Raw genomic sequence first — 24,287 nt, 5'->3', positions numbered from 1 at the left:
GCCCCACTAAAGAGCCCCTAGGCTCCAGTGCTGGGTCGCCTCAGGCCAAACAGCCAACAGGGAGGGAACTCAGCCCCACCCATCAGCAGACAAGTGGATTAAAGTTTTACTGAGCTCTGCCCACCAGAGCAACATCCAGCTCTACTCACCACCAGTCCCTCCCATCAGGAAGCTTGCACAAGCCTCTTAGGTAGCCTCATTGACCAGAGGGCAGACAGCAGAAGCAAGAATAACTACAGTCTTGCAGCCTGTGGAACGAAAACCACATTCACAGCAAGACAGACAAAATGAAAAGGCAGAGGACTATGTACCAGATGAAGGAACAAGATAGAACCCCAGAAGACAACTAAATGAAGGGAAGTAAGCAACCTTCCAGAAAAAGAATTCAGAATAATGATAGTGAAGATGATCCTGGACCTCAGAAAAAGAATGGAGGCAAACATTGAGAAGATGCAAGAAATGTTTAGCAAACACCTAGAAGAATTAAAGAACAAATAAACAGAAATGAACAATTTAATAGGTGAAATGAAAAATACACTAGAAGAAATAAATAGCAGAATAACTGAGGCAGAAGAATGGATAAGTGACTGGAAGACAGAATAGTGGAATTCACTGCTGAGGAACAGAATAAAGAAAAAAGGATGAAAAGAAATGAAGACAACCTAAGGAACCTCTGGGACAACATTAAAAGCAACAACATTCCCATTACAGGGGCCCCAGGAGGAGAAGAGAGAAAGAAAGGACCCGAGAAAATTTTTGAAGAGATTATAGTTGAAAACTTCCCTAATGTGGGAAAGGAAATAGCCACCCAAGTCCAGGAAGTACACAGAGTCCCAGGCAGGATAAACCCAAGGAGAAACATGCTGAGACACATAGTAATCAAATTGGCAAAAATTAAAGACAAAAATTATTAAAAGCAACAAGGGAAAAATGACAAATAACATAGAAGTGAATTCCCATAAGGTTAATAGCTGGTTTCTCAGCAGAAATTCTACAAGCCAGAAGGGAGCAGCATGATATATTTAAAGTGATGAAATGGAAGAACCTACAACCAAGGTTAATCTACCTGACAAGGATCTCATTCAGATTCAATGGAGAAATCAAAAGCTTTACTGACAAGCAAAAGCTAGGAGGATTCAGCACCACCACCTCTACAACAAATGCTAAATGATCTTTTCTGAGTAGGAAACACAAGAGAAGAAGAGGACCTACAAAAACAAATGCAAAACAATTAAGAAAATGGTAAAAGGTGTATACAGATTGATAATTACCTTAAATGTGAATGGATTAAATGCTCCAACCAAAAGACACAGGTTCACTAAATGGATACAAAAGCAAGACCGATATATATGCTGTCTACAAGAGATTCACTTCACACCTAGGGACACTTACAGACTGAAATTGAGTGGATGGAAAAAGATATTCCATTCAAATGGAAATCCAAATAAAGCTGGAGTAGCAATACTCATATCGGACAAAATAGAACTTAAAAAAAAGAATGTTACAAGAGACAAGGAAGGGATACATACATAATGATGTATGATGTATGTTGTATTACATACATCATTATGATCATATCATATGATCAATATATGATCATATCATATGATCAGTAATATGATCAATCATATTATTGATCCCTACATAATGATCAAGGGATCAATCCAAGAAGAAGATACAACAATTATAAATATATATGCACCCAACATAGGAGCACCTCAATACATAAGGCAACTGCTAACAGCTATAAAAGAGGAAATTGACAGTAACACAGTAATAGTGGGGGACTTTTAACAATTCATTTACAACAGTGGACAGATCATCCAGTCAGAAACTAAATAAGGAAACACAAGCTTTAAATGACACAATAGACCAGATTTAATTGATATTTATAGGACATTCCATCTGAAAACAGCAGATTGAATTTTCTTCTCAAGTGCACATGGAACATTCTCCAGGAGAGACCACATCTTGGGTCACAAATCAAGCCTCTGTAAATTTAAGAAAATTGAAATCATATCAAGCATCTTTTCCAATGACAACGCTATGAGATTAGATATCAATTACAGGGGAAAACCCATAAAAACCACAAACACATGGAGGCTAAACAATATGGTACTAAATAACCAAGAGGTCACTGAAGACATCAAAGAGGAAATAAAAAGCTACCTAGAGACAAATGACAATGAAAACATGATGATCCAATACCTATGGAATGCAGCAAAAGCAGTTCTAAGAGGGAAGTTTATAGCAATACAATCCTACTTCAAGGAATAAGAAAAATCTCAAATAAACAATCTAACCTTACAACTAAAGTAACCAGAGAAAGAAGAACAAACAAAACCCAAAGTTAGTAGAAAGGAACAAATCATAAAGTTCAGAGCAGAAATAAATGAAATAGAAACAAAACAATAGCAAAGATCAATAAAAATAAAACTGGTTCTTTGAGATGATAAACAAAATTGATAAACCTTTACCCAGACTCATCAAGAAGAAGAGGGAGAGGACTGAAATCAATAAAATTAGAAATGAAAAAGGAGAAGTTACAACAGACACTGCAAAATACAAAGCATCCTAAGAGACTACTACAAGCAACTTTATGCCAATAAATGGACAATCTGGAAGAAATGGACCAAATTTTAGAAAGGTATAACCTTCCAAGACTGTACCAGGAAGAAACAGAAAATATGAACAGACCAGTCACAAGTAGTGAAATTGAAACTGTGATTAAAAGTCTGCCAAGAAATGAAAGTCCAGGACCAGATTGCTTCACAGGTGAATTCTATCAAACATTTAGAGAAGCGCTAACACCCATCTTTCTCAAACTCTTCCGGAAAATCACAGTGGAAGGAACACTCTCAAACTCATTCTACGAGGCGACCATCACCCTGATACCAAAAGCAGACAAGGATACTACAAAAAAAGAAACGTACAGACCAATATCACTGATGGATATAGATGCAAAAGTCCTCAACAAAATACTAGCAAACAGAATCCAACAATACATTAAAAGGATCATACACCATGATCAAGTGGGATTTATTACAGAGATGCAAGGATTCTTCAATATATGCAAATCAATCAATGTGATACACCATATTAACAAATTGAAAGAGAAAAACCATATGATCATTTCAATAGATGCAGAAAAAGCTTTTGACAAAATTCAACACCCATTTATGATAAAAACTCTCCAGAATGTGGGCACAGAGGGTACCTACCTCAACATAATGAAGGCCATATATGACAAATCCACAGCAAACATCATTCTCAGTGGTGAAAAATGGAAAACATTTCCTCTAAGATCAAGAACAAGACAAGTATGTCCTCTCTCACCACTATTATTCAGCATAGTTTTGGAAGTCCTAGCTATGGCAATCAGAGAAGAAAAAGAAAGAAAAGGAACACAAATTGGAAAAGAAGAAGTAAAACTGTCACTGTTTGCAGATGACATGATATTATACATAGAGAATCCTAAAGATGCCACCAGAAAACTACTAGAGCTAATCAATGAATTTGGTAAAGTTGCAGGATACAAAATTAATGCACAGAAATCTCTTGCATTCCTTTATACTAATGATGAAAAATCTGAAAGAGAAATTAAGGAAACACTCCCGTTTACCACTACAACAATAAGAATAAAATACCTAGGAATAAACATACCTAGGGAGACATAAGACCTGTATGCATAAAATTATAAGACACTGTTGAAAGAAATCAAAGGTGACACAAACAGATGGAGAGATATACCATATTCTTGGATTGGAAGAATCAATATTGTGAAAATGACTGTACTACCCAAGGCAATCTACAGATTCAGTGCAATCTGTATCAAATTACCAATGGCATTTTTTACAGAACTAGAATAAATAATCTTAAAATTTGTATGGAGACACAAAAGACCCCGAATAGGGCCTCCCTGGTGGCGCAAGTGGTTGAGAGTCCGCCTGCCGATGCAGGGGATGCGGGTTCGTGCCCCGGTCTGGGAGGATCCCATATGCCGCGGAGCGGCTGGGCCCGTGAGCCATGGCCACTGAGCCTGCGCGTCCGGAGCCTGTGCGTCCGGAGCCTGTGCTCCACAACGGGGGAGGCCACAACAGTGAGAGGCCCGCATACCGCAAAAAAAAAAAAAAAAAGACCCCGAATATCCAAAGCAATCTTGAGGGAAAAAAACGGAGCTGGAGGAATCAGACTCTCTGACTTCAGACTATACTACAAAGCTGTAGTAATCAAGACAATATGGTACTGGCACAAAAATAGAAATATAGGTCAATGGAAAAGGATAGAAAGCCCAGAGATAAACCCACGCACCTATGGTCAATTAATCTATTACAAAGGGAGTAAGGGTATACAATGGAGAAAAGACAGTCTCTTCAATAAGTGGTGCTGGGAAAACTGGACAGCTAGATGTTAAGGAATGAATTTAGAACACTTCCTAACACCATGTACAAAAATAAACTCAAAATGGATTAGAGACCTAAATGTAAGAGTGGGCACTATAAAACTCTTAGAGGAAAACATACGAAGAACACTCTTTGACATAAATCACAGCAAGATCTATTTTGACCCACCTCCTAGAGTAATGGAAATAAAAACAAAAATAAACAAATGTGACCTAATGAAACTTAAACGCTTTTGCACAGCAAAGAAACTATAAACAAGATGAAAAGACAACCTTCAGAATGGGAGAAAATATTTGCAAACGAATCAACGGAGAAAGGATTAATCTCTCCGATATATAAACAGCTCATGCAGCTCAATATTAAAAAAAACAACCCAATCAAAAAATGGCTGGAAGACCTAAATAGACATTTCTCCAAAGAAGACATACAGATGGCCAAGAGGCACATGAAAAGCTGCTCAACATCACTAATCATTAGAGAAATGCAAATCAAAACTACAATGAGGCATCACCTCACACCAGTTAGAATGGGCATCATCAGAAAATCTACCAACAACAAATGCTGGAGAGGGTGTAGAGAAAAGGGAACCCTCTTGTACAGTTGATGGGAATGTAAATTGATACAGCCACTATGGAGAACAGTATGGAGGTTCCTTAAAAAACTAAAAATGGAATTACCATATGATCCAGCAATCCCACTACTGGGCATATACCCAGAGAAAACCATAATTCAAAAAGACACATGCACCCCAATATTTATTGCAGTACTCTTTACAATAGGCAGGACATGGAAGCAACCTAAATGCCCATCGACAGATGAATGGATAAGGAAGATGTGGTACATATATACAATGGAATATTACTCAGCCATAAAAAGGAATGAGATTGGGTCATTTGTAGAGACGTGGATGGACCTAGAGACTGTCATACACAGTGAAGTAAGTCAGAAAGAAAAACAAATTTGGTATATTAACACATACATGTGGAATCCAGAAAAATGGTACTGATGAACTGTTTTGCAAGGCAGGAATAGAGACACAGATGTAGAGAAGAAACCAAGGGGGGAAAGTTGGGGCTGGTTGTGGGATGAATTGGGAGATTGGGATTGACATATATACACTAATATGTATAAAATATGTAAATAATAAGAACCTGCTGTATAAAAAAATAAAATAAAATTCAAAAAAAGTACCTTTATTTCCCCTTTCTACCTCAGTATTTGTTTAAATGGATAAAGGAATATTGGTTTAAAAATTGTTTTTCTCAGTACTTATTACTCGTTTGACTTCTTGAATCCATGTTGTTAGTGAGAAGTCTGATGCAGATGTAATTATTAAAATTTTGTAATAATCATTTTTCCTGTGCATAGCTTTTAGGATTTTCTCTTAACCTTTAATATTTCCATAATGTGGGTCTTGGTTTTCTCTAATTCTTCATACTCAGCAGTTGGAGGACTTTTGTAACTTATTACTTTCATATGGGCTCTGCCTTCAAATAGATCCAGATCCAACCACTTATCATCTCCTCTGCTGCTACGATCCTGGTCCAGGCCACCCTCATGTCTCACGTGGATTATTGCAGAAATCCTCCCACTGGTTCACTGGTCTTCCTGCTTCCACCCTTGGCCCTGTAAAAACTATTCTACCCTTGCTCCTCTGTAGCAGCCAGAGTAGTCTTTTAAACAGTCTCTGTATAGAATTCTCCAGTGACTTCCCATTTCACCCAGAGAAAAAGTCAATGTCTGTACAGTGTTCTGCAGCATCCTGCATATTATTCACCTATATTCCTCTGATCGTCTTTCCCCTTTTTCTCATTCCTCTCTAGGCACCCAAGCATCCTTACTATTCTTCCTTGGATTTCAGCAGGAGACTAGTATGTGTTCTAAGTCTACCAACTTGATTCTAGCTATGTCTGATTTTTTAAAAAATATTCCTTTATATGATGTCATGGTCTGTCAGCAGAGACATTAGGGTTAATTGAATGAATGGGCAGCATTTGTAGTCTAATGCCATATCATATATTCTTTGTAAAGTCCATACAGAATTAGAAAATATGGGCACCATATCCTTGAATCCTGTTCTGTGGATGGAGTTGAAGGAGCCAGAACCTCAGGCTTACAGGCATGTAGGGGCTGTGGATGGAGGCAGCCTGAGCCCATCCACTAATTCCCACCACTCCGCAGCAGTGCTGTGCATACAGCCACTCAGCCTTGGAGGCAGTAGGTACATTAGAAAAAGCGTGGACTTTGTAGTCACTTAGAACTGGTCTCAAATTCTGGTTCTTCCACTGAGTAACGGACTATAGATAGATTCATTTTACATTCACTCATTCAGTGGATATTTATTGAGTGTAAGTATCAGGCCTTGCTTTAGGATCTGGGGATATATCAGAAGAAAACAAATATCTCTGCCCTCAAGTGGCTTGAATTCTGTTGAGAGAGCTTTTATTCTAATGGTAAGTTATTTGTAGTCTCTGATCTTCACTGTTCTCATCTACAGGATGAGGCTATTGCATCATCTACTTAATACGAATACTGTAGAAACAGAAGAGGCACAGTACTGGGCATGTGGAAGTTCTCAGTGCGTTTTAATTCTGTCCATTCTTCTTCTCCCATAGCACTTCTTTCTAGCACTTACTATAATGCTCTGTAAACTAACTCAGTGCCTGGTACGTAGCAAGTAACAAATGAATTAAGGTAAACCGAATTGAATGTCAATGTCTAGGTAATTTTCTAAGGATATTGCAAATACTTTCATTGGAAGGTGCTGGCACTTGCCATAGGGGGTTCTACTGTCCTCCATCCCTGAAGATCACTGGGGACCTTTATTAGGATGAGAGAGGGAGTTTTAGGAAATTTTGTAAAGTGCTTCTGTTACCTTTGAAATCTTTTTTGACTTCCAAACTGTGAAGGCTTGATCACTCCTATAGCATTTTTCCTGATTCCCTTTTGGGGGGCCAGGATCATATGACCATTTCACGTGGTCTGTTATATATGCAATTTCCTTGTGCCCATGTTGTTTTCAATTACTTAATATCTTCTTAACATATTCAACTTTATGAAAAAATGGAAGAAACCACGGGCTCTAGTAAAAAAAAAAAAAAGGCATGTCATGTAATTGGCTGTCATCAAAAGGGCCTTTCTTGCCCCTGGAATCCATCATGGCTCAGGATCTCAGGCAACTAGAGGAATCCATCCAAAAAAAAAAGCTCTGAAAGTAATGATATAATATGGAGTAATGGAGTTGAAATTTTGTGCTAAGTAATGTTTTGAAATTAGGTGTCATGTTGCCAGTGTGTTTCTAAATTGACAGTCATTGGGCAGCATTCCATAATGTCTCTAGTTTATGTCTTAACTGAGCTGGCTAGGAACACATCAAAAGTCACAGCTTCAAATTGTTATCATGTAGTGCTTGCCATACTGTGGTTATGGCAGAAGCACTTTCATTACTTTGCGTAGCTTATACCTTTTCTTTTAAATTGCCTCTTTGAGTTGACATTTCTCTTAGGTATAATCTACCCTGAGATTAAATGCGGTTAGCCCCTTTATAGTTCAGAACTTAAACTAGTTAAAAATCTTTATGCACTTCTTTATACAAGATAATATAGGCCTTGTTAATTTCAACTTCAAGAACTCTTCAGAGATTTTATAGGGACTTTAGCAATAAATTTAGAAAATTATAAACCAGTTTTGGTTATAGTATACAGTATTTTCATGAATAGAAATATAGCACTTCGGAGATACTCCGAAAGGGATTTAATTTAGTCTGGTGCCCAGATTTTAGAGGTGTTTTCTCAACTATGGAAGGTAGCTCAGTGGTTGGACTGGATAGGAGTCTGTTGTCTGTGTACCCAGTGTAGATAAATGTGGAGGGTGTCCTAGGTCCAAACACCTTCAAGAGATTGTTCTGCTCCCTTCTTTCAGGAAAACTGCTTTGCATACTACCCTGTCCAGTAGGTCTACCAGGCAATGGTTCTTAAAACTGGTAGAGTTAAAGAAACACCTGGATAGTTTTAAAAAAATTCACATTCTCAGACTCCAGCCACAGAGAATCTGAATTGGTAGATAAAGGAGATTGGACCTTGGTCATGAGACCCCTCTTTCTGGACCCTCTCCTACCCTTAACATAGTTTGGTGGTCCCAACACACCAGTCCACCCATGATATGCCACATATGGAGCAACACTTCCAACAGCAGGACGACAGGGTGGATAGGCTGGGAGAAGAAAGAGGCCACACAGAGGCCACAGCCACAGCTGGAGGCTAAATTTGAGACTTTTTGAGAATACCCATTGCTGAGCAGGGGACAAGCACATAGATTACCCCACCTCATCCTATCATATTCCACAGACTATAAAGCCAGTTTCTGCCTGAAAATTTTCCCTTCTCAAGTCTGTCATGTGATGGTGTGTGTGTGTGTGTGTGTGTATGTTAGGGAGCTTGCTCTCTCTCTTCCTTTCTCAGTTTATTATAGCCAGTTAAATAGAAAGTAAGAGAGAAAGATGATACAGGCAAAGAGAGAGAGATATGGATACTTCTGGAAAACTTTAGGTTGGAAAAAACATTTAGGAGGAAACAAGAGACAAACACCTCTTGGAGAAGATATATGAAGCAGCTCCTGCACGATGGAGAGTAACACTATATTTTTTCTTAGATCTTCTGAAGATACCATGATGACAGAGTACATTTGTATCTCAGTTTCCCCAGTGGGTGGCTTTATTTGTAAACACGGGTAACATCATCACTGAAGATGATCAGTCACTAAAAAGTCTTATATAGGGAACCCTCTGTTGTTCATTCTAAATTAAGCCAAGGAAGTCCTGAATAATTATCATTTATTCAACAAATGTTTATTGATGAGGATGCTAGCCTCATGGAGGGTACAGCCTGATGGAGATACAAGTAAGTAAACAGTCAGCGACACCACAAAGTGGCAAGTGCTGTGGAGGGGGTCACAGAAGAAGGGGGGGAGCACCGGAGGAGAGTGATTCACCCAATCTTGGGGAGTGAGGGAAGGCTTTGAGAGGAAGTGCAATCTGAAGCGTGAAGAGGAGCTAACTGAAAATGGCCACAGAATTGAATGTGCCAAGGCTTGGGGGTAAGAAAGCATGACCCCATATCTGGAGAACTGAAGTGGTCCTAAATGGCTAGACTGAAGCTGGCAGGAGACGAGGCTGGAGAGTTAAGTGGGGTCCAGATCGTGAAGGACCTTATGTATCATATAAAGACGTTTGAAAGTGACATTGGGTAGCCTGTTTCATATACAGATGTCATATTTAGCCTTCTTTGTCTTTCTATCACTGACATGATAATAGCATAAGAAGTATTGCTGTTCTCTTTGTCACAAGTAAATAGGAACTTTCAAAAGTAGGTGTGTGTGTAGAAAAGGGTTAATGCTAGAAGTCTTGCTTGCAAGATTGGCTCTTGGCTGGCTTCTGGGAACTTGGCTGGTAAACCGTTTCCCTCACTGATATAAAACTTTCCGTAACAGGTGAGGGTGGCTCACTGTATCTAGACTGTGCAAATAACATGATATATGCTGAAAATCTACTTTTTTTCTGGGACTCTGGAATTTTTATACATGCTAGGCAGAGGGTGTTTATATGACCAGCCCCAGTAAAAAAACAAACAAACAAAAAAACCAGAAGCAAAGAACAAACAATGATGAAAAAGCCTTGAGGGCCCAGAGTCTCTAATGGGCTTCCTGAAGCAAAAGCATCACACACACGTTGCTACATTTTCATAGCTGGGGAAAGAGTATTCTCTGTGTGACCCTTCATGAGAAGGGGAGAACATAAGAAAGCCACACGAGGATTCCTCCAGACATCACCTTTCTTTCCATAAGAGCCATTGTATATCCTTACTTCATCACCATGATAAAGCTTAGCCATGAATACAATTACATGCTAAGTCCCATGAGACCTTCTAGCGCATCTTCCTCACATAGGGGAGGTCTTGAGGATCCCCAGCACACATGCTATGGATATTTACCTATAAATATTAATGGAATGAGTAAAGAAGTGACCTATTAAGAGGTAGACATATTAGTGTCCTTATTTTATATTTGTATAATATTTTTTTTAACCAAAACTTGTCTAACCCAGTTGGATCTCTCACCAGATTTCTCAAATTCTCAAACTTGTCTCTGAATTACTTTTGACTTTTACCTTCAAATGACAAAGAAGTGTTAGCTTTGAGGAGAGTCAAAAGAAGGAGTTTCTAGCTGTAAGGGCAATTTCAAATCAGGAGATCCAGAAAGGATTTGAATAATGGCAGAAGTCCTCAGAATTTTTATAGTGTCCCAAGGTGACTTTTTTTTTTTCCTCTTAACAGGGGAGGACTTATTTGACTGTGCAGCTTCTGGTATACTAATAATTGACTACATTACTGTAGTCATGCAGATAGCCTTTCGTGTCACATTAAAGCTGCACTTGTATTTATGGAGTAATAGCCATGGACTAGATACTTTTACATAATTTATATTGGGAAATTCTACTGAAGGCTTACTTTTTAAACAACTAATAGAAATTCCTGACTTCATAATGAGCTATAGATCCTGCCTGGAGGAACTTATAACCAACCAGGAAATCCTTGGACTGCCTATGGATTTTGTCTTCATTTTTGTAAATTCCTTGGAGCTCGGTTCTTTCTTACTGAGTAATTGCCAATAATGTGACCCCATTGAGCAGCCACCCCCCAACAGGCTTTATATTTCCTTTCCACCAACTTGTCTCCCTCTGGACTGAGGTAGGATTATAAAAGTGATAGGTTTACTGCTCCCTGCTTTCTATTTGTGCCTTGTAGCCCTTCCCTTGTAGACTTTTCTAGGACCCAGTAGATGAAGAGCACTGCTTCTTAAGCATGGCTGGGCCTGTTTTTGATCTTTATTTCTTGTCTAATTGGAGAGGATTTACAGTTCACAAGTAGACTTTAATATAGAAGGTCCCTGGAGTTGTTATACAGCAACACAGCGACTTCTCAACAATGTGCAGTTTTACAAGGGTAGTTTTCTTCATAGGCTATTTATGTTGTCTCTGCTCCCATTTTATTGCCTTTCCACCCTTTATTTTTCTCTTTTCTTTTTCACTTATCATGTTATCAGACTCCTCCCCTCAGTTGGCCATTAATACTTATTTTAACACTTAATTGCACTTACAGAATGAAGTTTTATGTTTCTTGTTCATAATTTTCAAAGCAAATGAAACATTTTATTATATTTCTCTGCTTGCAGTAACTTCATGGAAATGTATTTCATTCATGTGGGCCTAGATTCATTTTGTTATGTTTGAGCAGGGGGATTGTTCTGTTTATTTGACGCGGTTTTGTCTTTCTGGGCTGATAGCTTTAATGAAAAGTATCTTTTCTATTGCTGATGTAAGTCTACTTTGAATCAGCTAGTTGCCAACCAGAGTTCAGTTCTAATCAATGTGTAGGTTATTCACGGAAGCCCTTGTATTTAGGGGTGTGTGAGTGTTGCAGGATTTGCTGGTATTTGTTGTGTCATTAGGTTTAGAAAAAAGTTCCTGAAGCTGCTAGTAGTAACCATTATGACTTGGTAGTCTTATTTTTTCTCCTCAAATAATGTCATTATTACATTGTCTACAGTATGACCTTTGATATTTTCTTTTCTAGTTTTCCAGAGAGATGGTCATTCAGAGCCTATACATCTATTCTGTATTTTGACCCTCGGATGAGAATATTCATTCAGGCCCAAAGAGTTAAAACAAAATACCTATGTTATTGCCTCTACAGACCCAGGTAACTCACCTTTGTTCAGTTATCTTCATAGAGTTTTCATTTGTAAAATACCTCCCACCCCAATTGTTAAAGTGATTTGATAGTAAGATTTTTATAATTTGATAGTAAGATTTTTACAATTGCAAATAAAATTCAAACTGCATCCTGGAAGGTTTGCTGAAGAGTAATTATATGAAACAAATATTTGGCCATAATAGTAACATACTGCAGTGAACACTAAGTTAGATGGTCCCCCCAAGTAGGAATATGTTATTTACTTCAGTGACTCCTAGGTGCTTTGATTGTAATGGATTCTATTAAAAAAATCTGTTCACTTATATTTTCTTTTTACTCAAATATATTTGAACTATTAAGTCATATACATATATGTGTATGTATATTTTATATATAGAAAGCACATATGTATAGATATACATCTGGTTCACTTATATTTTAATCACCATTTATATTTTAGCATAAGCTTTTTTTTAAGCTTACATTTGCCTATTATATAACTTATCTTGCACAACTATGCATGCTATGAGAACAGTTTTTTTTTTCTTGGTGTGTGGTGTGTGGGTGGTCATTCATTTATTTTCTAAACATTTATCAAAACCTTCTGTTAGTCTGAGATTGTGCTAGAAAGATAAGATTAGTTCTAGTTTTCAGGAATTTACTATCTACTGGGAGGAACATTTAATACTTGTACATTGTCTATATGTACGCCTTTTTTTTTTTTTTTTTTGCGGTATGCGGGCCTCTCACTGTTGTGGCCTCTCCCATTGCGGAGCACAGCCTTCGGATGCACAGGCTCAGCGGCCATGGCTCATGGGCCCAGCCGCTCCGTGGCATGTGGGATCTTCCCGGACCGGGGCATGAACCCGTGTCCCCTGCATCGGCAGGCGGACTCTCAACCACTGCGCCACCAGGGAAGCCCTATGTACGCCTTTTGATATACATTATGTTATTTAATTTTTGCAGTGGCCCTGTGGGTTATGTTTTATCATCATTTAGAAATAAATAAATGTCAGAACTAGATAAGAACTCAAATCTTCTGGCTCTGAATTCTTTACCAATTCAAATTCCATGCTCTTTCCCCTATACCACACTAATTCTTTATAACAGACCCACATTTGTTATGTTGTCTTATTTCCATGAATAAGTAGTTGCTGTTCTGGGGCCTTGCAATCACTCATATTGATATTAATATTAAAAATTGTGGATCTCTGAATTGAATGCCCTGACCACACACGAATGGATTCCTCAAAAGCTTTACTTGGATTTCTGATTCTACTGCAGGTCATATTTTGAAAAATGAAGTATACCAAGCCTGAGACTTACTCTATAAATCTGTTTGTTCCTTAATTCGTATCAAAGTGATACTTCCTTTTCATCAGTCTCCTTCTTCTGGGTAGCACCAAGGGTTTCCTGGATCAATCAACATAGCTGATCTTTTCAAATTAAATTATTCCTCTCTTAGTGAGTTTGGGTAAAAAATGGTTTAAGCCAGTGGAAAATGTGGATTTATCTCTATGTTCTGAGGGAATTTTATTAAATTGAATTTCGTCTACCTAAATTACTTATATCAAGTGATGGCTGTTTCCCACCCTAGTATATTTTTTTAATGCACCTTTCAGTGTAATACTCTTAGATATATCTTACCAGGGAGGATATATAATATAAATACTTATTCCTTAAAAGTTACTTAAGGAGGCTCTGATACTTACATGGGGCTCTGATAAACTGTTAAGTCTGATATGTTTTGGGATCTACAGTCTAGACAGGTTTAATTTTTCATAGCTTTATCCCTTAGGCTTAACTTTCTCTCCATTTGACTTATTTACTTGCATATTGTTTTCCTCACAGCTTCTCTGGTGGCAGAAGTTTTGTGTAAGAAATATGTGGCGTTCTCTCCATGTTATCTCACCCCTAGTGGGGTGACCCTTACTTTATTTCTTCCCTAAATGGTACTCTAGCTCTAATGGCTGTATGGAAACAAATTAAAAGCTGGGAATGACCCTATAGAACCAGAGTAGAAGCATGTAAAATGTATTAAAAATGATTAAATACTCTGTCCACTTGACCATCCAGGCTCCAATAAACTTCTAGACATGAACCCTGAAGTATTATTTATAAGAATACATACCTATACTTTATGGTCAGCCATTTCTCTATATTTTCATAGCAAACAGAAAAAAGAAGATTGGATTGACTTACAGTTGCTGTAGTTCCTTTACCCCAATGTCTCTAACAAGTTCAGAAGGGTCTAGGGGGGAATTTTTGGTGTCATGTCATTGGTTTCCTCCCTTAATCATATTCTGTTCAGTGTTTTTATCAATAGCTTGGGTAAAAAACAGGCATGTTTGAATTCATAATAGACCCTGAACTAGAAGGATTATCTTACATCAGGCATAATGCGAACAAGATGTGAGAGAGTTGAAATACAAAAGATAAATGTAGTATAAATAACCTACAGTCCCAAATTTAGATTTAAAAAATCTATTGTGTTAATATCCTAGACTTGGACAGTGATTTACATGAAAAAAAAATAGATGTTTTCATTGACCACAAGTTTAATCTAAGCTGATAGTGTGACAGGGTTGCTGAAAATATTTATGGAACTTAGCGAGCAGCACAAGATGGTAGCCATCCGTTCTCCCCCCGCCCCGCCGCGGGTCCCAGCGGCTCGGGTGGCGGGAGCAGCGGCAGCGGCCAGGCAGCCCAGCTTCGCGAAGGCTCTGCGCCCGCAGGCACCCAGCCTGCGCCCGCCCCGCCGCCACGATGCCCAAGAGGAAGAAACCGGCTCCTGCAAAAGTAGAAACGAAGCCCAAAAAGGCGGCAGGAAAGGATAAATCATCAGACAAAAAAGTGCAAACAGAAGGGAAAAGGGGAGCTAAAGGGAAAACAGGCTGAAGTGGCTAACCAAGACACTAAAGAAGACTCACCTGCAGAAAATGGAGAAGCTAAAAACGAGGAGAGCCCAGCTTCTGATGAAGCAGGAGGGAAAGAAGCCAAGTCTGATTAATATCACACACCTGGTCCTATCAGGGGTCCCTGTCTCCCTCCTTGTACAATCCAGAGGAATATTTTTATCAACTATTTTGTAAATGCAAGTTTTTTAATAGCTCTAGAAACATTTTTAAAAAGGAGGGAATCCCACCTCATCCCATTTTTTAAGTGTAAATGCTCTTTTTTAAGAGGTGAAATCATTTGCTGGTTGTTTATTTTTTGTTACAACCAGAAAATAGTGGGATATTGAATATGGGAGGTTTTGATTGTCTTGGGTATCAGCTTAACATTCCACAGAATAGCTGTGGAATGCTGTGGCGGGGGTAGCTTTTATATCCTATAATACAAAGCATACTAAATGGCAGTTTGGAGGCAGTTGTGCATTTAATGTCTTAAACGCTTTAAATTACTTCTCTTCCCATGTTGTTTTTGGTAGAATTGTTTCCTAAAGGAAACCACTCACCCCTTGATCTTGGCTCTCCTGGGCAGAATTTTGTGCACTTTGTAACATCTTTGGTCATGGTAGCCCAGTTCTTCTAGTAACTGTTAATGTGCTGTGAATGACTGACAATTTGAGTATGTAGTGTATATGATATTAAATTGTGAATTAGTGGGACTTACGATGTAACAGCATATTAATATTTGAAGGTATTGGTACTTGATATCCTGTGAAGGAAAATTTGCCTCCAAATTTTAAGCTGGAAAGTCACTGGAATAACTGTTCAGAAAAGAATCACAACTACATGATTTTTTAGATTTTTGGTACGTATATTGAGAATTGTGTACAAATTGAGATGTCTGTGTACTGATCCTCAAAACAACCAATAAAATCTCAATTATGAAAGAAAAAAAAAGAAAAGAACAAGATGGTAATACTACCAATAAACCATGTCCTGCTTATACCATGTCTGGAGGGTGATGTTCAGATGAGGATGCTTTAGGAGGGAAGGGACTTCCTAGCTCACAGTATAAATTAACTGTCTGGTTATCTGGTAGGGGGTCATTGGTGGAATGGAGCATCATGCCGTGGATGAGGGAATACACAGGGCCTGAGTGAAAATGTGAAAAGCTGCCATGTGATGGTTGGAATTCTAGAGGGCAGAACTTGGATGGCTGGATAGAAGTGGAAGACAGAGCTAGCTCAGCATGAGAGTGTTAGGCTGTTTTTGCAAGGCAGAGACACACAGATTACCTTTTTCTATCGGTGTTTATTTATTTATTTAAATTTATTTGTTTATTTATTTATTGGCCGAGTTGGGTCTTCGTTGCTGCGTGAGGGCTTTCTCTAGTTGCGGCGAGCGGGGGCTACTCTTCGTTGTGGTGCGTGGGCTTCTCATTGCGGTGGCTTCTCTTGTTGCGGAGCACAAGGTCTTAGGTCTTAGACTGTAACAGAAACAAGCTGCGAGCAGTATTTTGCCTATGCCTGGCATAGGCTCATTGGGCATATAGATGTAGACTCTCTCCTCTGCCTGAACAGATGCCTCTTTTTATATGTCTTTAAATGTTCCGGCTTCAAGAGATGTTCTAGAATTCTCCATCTACCTCTCACTGCCTTTCTAAACATTGCCTTTCTGAACATTGACGTTATCAGAGAATGTTAAGCTCCTGAGTCTACATGGGTATCAGACAAATTTAGGGACTGGGAGAAGCAGTTTATTCAGTATCGGTGATGATCTGGGTAAGAGGGCTAGGTATATTAACCAGAAACTTTGATAATGGAGCAGTTACATAGAAAATTTTCTTTTTAAGAAAATTGTCCTATTTTACATGTATAAGTAACATTTATGTGGGCAGAGATTTTCTTATATCTCTCCTGAAGTTCCCTTACTAAAGCAAAATTGCCAAGTATTAAACGGCAAGAAATTTTTCTTAGGTCTAAACTTTGCTGACTTACAAGCTGAATGCAACTTACTTGATGACTTTTTCTTAATAATAACATATCTCTGGAGCATATAGTCTTCCTAAAGAACATTTTTGTATTATGAACTTTAAAATGATAATCTGACTTACGTTCTTGTTTCATTTCAGAAAGTATCTGTATGTCACATCTTTTAAAGGGGCATTTAAAAATGAAGTTAAACAAGCAGAAGAAGCAGTAAAGATAGGTATGTAATTACCTATGGCCTACATCATTATTGTTAATTTATTCAGCAGATGTTAATTGAGCAGTTATTCTGAGACATACCCTGCTTTGGGCATTATAGGAATAAACACAAGTAATCAAATGTAATTCCTACCTCTAAGGAACTTCATAACACATTTTCCATCTTTGGTTTTGTCTAAATATGATGTTATTATTATAAAAGTAATTCAAGTTCTGAGTACACACTTGGAACTAGATTGATGTATATTAGGGTTGTCCTGATGCAGAGTTAGATCACTTTAGAGACTGGTGTTGTATCCACTTTAAGAAGGCATGCTCTACACATTCACTCCTCCTCCAAAAGGACAAAGCCATCCTTCCCCAGTGATCCAGGAGTGAGGAGTAGCTCTATATCCATATTTCATGGATTTTAGAGAGTTTTCAGTCAGCCGAACATTCAGTCATGATTTTTGAATTTGTATGTATATATATATATATATATATGCCCTATATGTTGTCATGCCTTAAAGGACCCTGTATGGCTACCTAGTCTTGGAATGTGTGAAAGCTGTAGAAGGAATACAGGATTTTCTGAGATTATTATCTGTAAGCCATTCTTACTGGTCATGGATATATTATATATATGTAATATTCATTTAAAGATGCTTGAAAGGGTTTCATTTTATTGAATTATCTTGCTTCTGTTTCTAGCTAAACTCATATTGAAAGAAGCACAAATCAAAGGAAAACACTCTGACAGAACTTCTTTGTCTTTTCCTGCCAAGGTATGACATATAGAGTAGTCTTCTTAAATGGTGAACAGGGTCATTTGCTTTTTCCTGTACACAGATGACTCTTATTTATCACTTACTTCTTAAACCTTTAAACAAGCTCAGAAGATTGTTAATTTTAACACAGGTAAACAGAATAGATGGGTGCAGAGAAAGGGGAGGAAACTCAGCAAGTGGGGGGAAGGCTGAGATTGAGAGCAAAGGTGATCAAAATGTGGGGTGAATTCAGAGGTAGGGAAGATCATCACAACTCATTTCTTTAAAAGGAAGGGAAAAGTAACAGAAAAGGAGAAAATAATGAAAAAGAAGCAGAAAAAACTAGCCTATCAAGTCTCCCTGAAAATATCTCTTCAAATTTTAGCTCCCTATGGACCTAAATAAATAGGGAGAGCAAGGAGAAGACTAATACACAATCCTTCTTTCTAGTGCTAAGAATTATATACTATAATTATGAATATTAACAACAATGCTTCCAGCTTACAAAGCTCTTTTCTTATGAGTTGCTACACACAGCTCATAAACATTCTATATAATCCTTGCAATATGCCCATGAGTAAGATAGGTTATAAAGAACTATTATTATTAATTATAATGCATAGCAACTAAGAGAAAAAGAATATTGTGGCAGGACATGTATTGTAAGTTTGCTAACTTTTACCAAAAATATGGTACCAAGCTTTCTACCACAGTAAGTCATTGCACAACATATTTACGTGCTTGCATGGGATAAGGAGGTATAGGGAGAAAAAAATGCTTCACTTCACCCTTCCTTCATCCTCTTCAGTGCACTCAGTATATGAATTCTTTCTGTAATTTGCCCTCAAACTTTCAAGAGCGTGTCTGATAAAGAGCTCTCATATCTAATGGCCATGAATATGGGATGAAATCAAAGAGTAGCACATGTTAATTCCCCAAATCTATCCATGACTTTCCCCAAATTCTTTTACCTTTTTCACTTATTTTTTTAAGGTAAACATAGACCTATCTTATTGTTGTTGACTTTTTTTTTTTGCGGTACGCGGCCTCTCACCATTGTGGCCTCTCCCGTTGTGGAGCACAGGCTCCGGACGCGCAGGCTCAGTGGCCATGGCTCACGGGCCCAGCCACTCCGTGGCATGTGGGATCTTCCCAGACCAGGGCACGAACCCGTGTCCCCTGCATCGGTAGGCAGACTCTCAACCACTGCGCCACCAGGGAAGCCCTTGTTGTTGACTTTTAAGGAAAAGTTTAAGCTTTCTTTATTTTGTCTCTCAAAAAATCAGTTTCCTTGGCTGTATGTATTTGGGAGACAAGAGAAACAGACTCTTTCTACCCGGTCAGGACCTTGCTTTCTTCTTGCCTTAGCCAGTTACCTCTCGCTGCCTCTTTGCTCTGTGCTCTAAGTTCATTGACAGGAAGGGCAGGGATGTCTTTGAGCAGCTTGCTTTGTTGCTCTGATGCACACTGGTTTCTTTAACTCAGAGAAGAGAGCTAAGCAGAATGACCTTGGCTTTTGACCTCTTAAATTCCTCTAGGCAGTTGGGTGGTTGAATTTGATGTGAAATACTTACCAAGCATTTACCATTTTCTTTTACTTTAAAGGCTGTGAAAATAAGGTTCAGTCAGTGGTATATCCATCAAATGAGATGCCCATCTTTCACATCAAGTGGATGGAGCACATTAAAAGTATTCTTATTTGTGAAATAATAATAATGCATTGTTTTTTTTCTGCCTGGTTATAGAGAGCATACCAGAGATAGGGTAGTAAATGAGCCCGTATATCAAATTAAAGGAGAAGAAAAGAAAGACAGGTGGGTACTGGTATTGAGGCACTCTGAAAGGGAGAAAGCCCAGGATGGATATCCTATAAAGGGAAAGTTTGCAGAGGATTAGTTAGGGGTATATGGAACTTGATATAGAGGAGACATTTTCTTTTGGCCTCTGATAAAATTTTTTAATTACAATTTTTTTTTCCTGAAGGAAGCCTTAGTGATGGATCACGTGATTCAGCATTTTCTGTTCTCACAGACAAAAGCCAGAGTCTAGATGCATTGAATGACTTTCCCAAACTTTCACGTAGTTTGTGTGAAAGCCACTGTGACATTACAGGAAGCAGTGACTCTTTCTCTAAAGCCAGAGAGGACATTGGGATATGTGCAAAGAGAGAACTGTGGGCTTGGATTTGGTTTGTCTTCTTAGCTATTGGAACTTAATCATTTATCAAGTATTTATTGAGTATCTGCTCTTGTAGAATTGCATTAGGCAATGTGACCTATCACTATTACCCTTGTGAAACATTTAGATAATAGGATAATAAATATCAACTCAGCTCTCATTTATTTAATGGCATTATGTGCTCTCCTAACCAAATGTACTTCTCCAGGATGTATTACAGAAAGCTTCGGAAGATGTAAAAGCAAAGCAGAAGATTCTTCAAGAGAAACGGAGGTAAGACATAAGATTTTCTGTTTGCTAAAATCCTCTGTACTATGTTAAAACAAATTCTGATTTCTGAGTAGGCAGATTTGGTGATTATTATGACAGTTTCTCTTCCTTAGCTTGTGACATCTTATGATATTAAGCATAATATGGTCAAAATCCCCCAACCAACATAATCAATGGGAAGTATTTGTAAAGTATATATTTTCGTGTACACATATGTTAAAACTTCTCAATACAGAGTGAAAGATTAGTTCAGTGTTTGATTAGATAAGGAAGAGAACTGCCCAGGGGTCCAGCTGACAACTTCACTTTCCCTGTGTCCTTTGCCATTTAAACTCTGGAGGGTTGGTCCCAGTTCCTTCCCTTTTCCAGTACTGCTTACAATTTAAGATAGAGTATGCTTCAAGTAAAAGTATCACTTATATACGGTTAAAATAAAAAGAGCAAGCCTATATTATAAAACCATTGTTTACATTGGTAGGGTTGACTTGATGTCCAGTTCAGGTGTTAAGCAAGTTAAATTGAAAATAATCACTGTTGTCCAAGTAAAGTCAGACTTTGGAAGCTGTGATAACTTTGAGAAACAAATTTTTAGGGAAGTGTTATTAGTTTTCGGCATTTTTTGGTGTGTGTGAACCGTGATGTGCTATATAACCATAACTTTCTTCAAAACTTAAATTTGAAACGTTAATTATGCATTTATCAAAATAAATATAAAATAAATGTCAGAAATCTTCAATGAAAAGCAAAGGCCTCTTTAAAGCCTTCAGATAGAAAAAGCTGGTTGATGACTTTTTTGTCATCACAATGATAGGTATGAAAGGTGACCATCCTATTACAATAATGCCATTTGGTGTGAACTTATTTTTATAGCAAAATGCTTTTTTTAAAATTTGAAAACAATCAGTGTGCCATTTACTCTCGCAGAGTGATTATGTCATACCCTCCAATACTCTGTTTTGGGGTCCCTTACAAAGTCAGTATTCTATTTAGTTAAACAACGGGAACCTAATTATAGAGTAGACATTTTTGAGAAAAACTTTGATTCATATATATTTAACCCTATATGTATACGCGTTTAAAAAATACATAATATATTAATTCATGTCAGTAACTCCCTCAGAAAGTCTGATGTACTCTGTATATCATATCCACATAGAAGGACTGATATACAACTTTGTCATTGTCCTTTAATGATAGATATACTTAATCAGTCCAGTAAGTATATTATGTCAGTTGTAATAGCCCATGGTCATGAATTTGAAAAGAAAAGCTGTTTTTGTGTAATGAGAGGAGCTACAGGGTGGGTGGAGGGAAAGAATTATATTTGGTACCATTCTTGGTTGGGAAAGGAGAATAACATTTGCCAGGCACCTAATGTCTTCCAAGTTTATATGGAACATTATCCGTTTTACTCCTCACGGAATCCCAAGTGGCTAGGCAGGCATTATTCCCATTTTTCAGACGAGACAGAAAGTTGAAGCGACTCATCCATAGTCACATGGTTGTTACAAAGACAAGCTTGTATTTGAAGTCACATCCATCTTTCTGGTTCTTACATCCAGGTGTTTTTCATAGCTCCAAGCAGCCTCCTGTTATTATGACTGTTTCTGTCGTGTCTGCTATGTCTCATTTTCTATTTTTACACTTTTAATACAAAAGCCACATAAAACATAGTATAGCAGACAGAGTCAGAAAAACAGGAGCTAATGTCTGTTGCCCTTGTAAACTTGCTTAATTAACTTTGGTTTACCTTTGAATTTGGAAAAAGAGAGAAAACTAAAGAATATCTTTTGGCACATTCCAATCTGTGTAGAATATTTGGAGGTTTGAGAACATGCTGAAAGTTAGAAAGACCTAAATTTTAAAATGGTCAAATCATCATTTTTCAAAAAATGCTGTGATGTACATATTAGACCAGTTAACATTTCACAACTTGCACTTTCTAGTTCTTGTAAACTGTAAACTTTCTAGTTCTTGTAAATTTAAATTGGCAAACTCATTTTTGAATCAAAGAGTGCTTGTGTTTGACTGGTATTGTTATTGCCTATCATGTTTATGCAGAATGCTTGGCCATACAGAGATACCGAGTGTGCTTACTAAGCCTTGCAAAATATCTGTATATTTTATGTATATAGTTCCTTTGATATTTATCATCTGAGTTTATTAACTGTTTGTAAACTGTATATTTTTATTAATATATTTTTTTTAACTTTCTAAATGTAATGCTAGAGAATTTAAAAAAGCAAGGACACTCACCCTGTTCTTTGGTGTGAACGTAGAAAACCGAAGCCAAGCTGGGATGTTCATTTACAGTAATAACCGCTTGATCAAAATGCATGAGAAAGTGGGCCCACAGTTGAAACTGAAGTCCTTGTAAGTATGTTTTTGTTTTCAGAGGCACAGGCAGGATGAGGGAAGTTGCAGTAAGATTTTGTCTGTGGAGTTAAGTGATTAATCATAATGGGAGCAGGTGTCATATCCCCCATCCAGCCTTCCCATCAGTGTGCAGGCATTCATCTGCCTAATTTATAATGTCAGTGGAGCTGTGTGCCTGCTCTAAGGAAAAAGCACACTTTTGGAAATTTTACCATTTCTTGTGCCATCCACTAAGGTTAAGTTCCTGATATTTCACCAATTAAAAAATAATATAAGCAGAGTAAAGAAATTTTAGAAAAGAAAAATCCATAGTCTTATACCACAGACCTGTTAACATTTTGTGCAGCCCCTGCATGTATGAGTTCCTGCCAGTTACCTGCATGAGCGTATATTCTTAACACTCTTCAGCCTGCTTCGATCCCAGAGTAATACATTCTGGTGCTTTCCCAGTGGTGGGTCTGAAACTCCACAAGCTGCTCTCATGAATTATGTAGAGTCCCGAAGAGAGACCATAGAAAAGCACAGAGTCAGACAGGATAACCGCTAGCAATAGGATGGCTCAGGGGGACAGTTTTTTATCTTGTTCCCTCACTCTCAAGGAATTAGTGATTCACTCATGTGTTCATTCAACAAGCACTTGTATTGCAGTATCTTGTGCCAGGTACTGTACTAAGCTCTGCAGACAAATTCTGAAAACCTACTACCTTTTGCTAAGGAACTTACAGTCCAGTGAGATGGACAAATGTATAAATACGTATTTATTATTGTGTGGGAAGAGCAAGAATGACCTTTTAAAACATAACTTAGTTTAGTCTCTTGCTTAAAATCCCAGTGCATGTAGAATAGAACTTGTTTTCATAGTCCGCCAGTGATCTGGCTGCTGCCTGGCTCTGGGACACACCCCACCCATCCCCAGCCTCTGCCTGCATTCCCCTCACACCAGCAGGCTCCCTGTTCCTTTGACATCCTAAGCTTGTTCCTGCCTTAGGGCCTTGACATTTGCTATTCCCTCTGCCTTGAACCTTCTGTCCTCAGATCTTCTTACTTCTGGTCCTAGCATGTCACTCAGGCACCAGCTCTGAAGTCTGCTCCACAGGAAGGTCTTCTTAGACTGTCTAATTAAAATCAGCCCCTGCCATCACCCCTCTCTACCTTTTCTCTCTTCACAGATTACAGCACCTGCTGTATTTTCCTTATACCACTTATTGACATCTGAAATGCCCTTATCACCCTTAATGGCTGTCATCCTTTAATAGAAGAGAAACTTCATAAACAGGGACCTTGTCTTTCTTATTCATAATGTATTCCTAGTTCCTCGAATAGGGCCAGGTGCTGAGCGTGAATGAATTGATGAATGAACAAATATATGTTAGAGGCAAGTGTCAGGTGCACAAAGCCTCTTAGGAGGGGCAGTAAATGAAACTGGGGGAATTTAAGTTAGGTTTCCTGGAAGAAATGATGCCCAAAT

At 38.1% G+C, this 24,287-nt stretch overlaps 1 protein-coding gene across 1 annotated transcript in view; it reads left to right on the top strand.

Moving 5' to 3' along the window:
• Positions 1-24,287, top strand: part of MORC1 (MORC family CW-type zinc finger 1) — a 217,545-nt gene that overhangs the window by 54,267 nt on the left and 138,991 nt on the right. Inside the window, 5 exon segments of the mRNA XM_060099828.1 lie at positions 12,032-12,157; positions 17,174-17,250; positions 17,940-18,013; positions 20,382-20,446; positions 22,673-22,816. Of these exon segments, the coding sequence (XP_059955811.1) occupies positions 12,032-12,157; positions 17,174-17,250; positions 17,940-18,013; positions 20,382-20,446; positions 22,673-22,816 (486 nt within the window).

Source organism: Mesoplodon densirostris, chromosome 5 (assembly GCF_025265405.1).
Source record: "Mesoplodon densirostris isolate mMesDen1 chromosome 5, mMesDen1 primary haplotype, whole genome shotgun sequence".
Lineage (NCBI taxonomy): Eukaryota > Metazoa > Chordata > Mammalia > Artiodactyla > Ziphiidae > Mesoplodon > Mesoplodon densirostris.
Note: the sequence above shows the minus strand (reverse complement) of the source record. Positions and strands in the feature narration are given on the sequence as shown.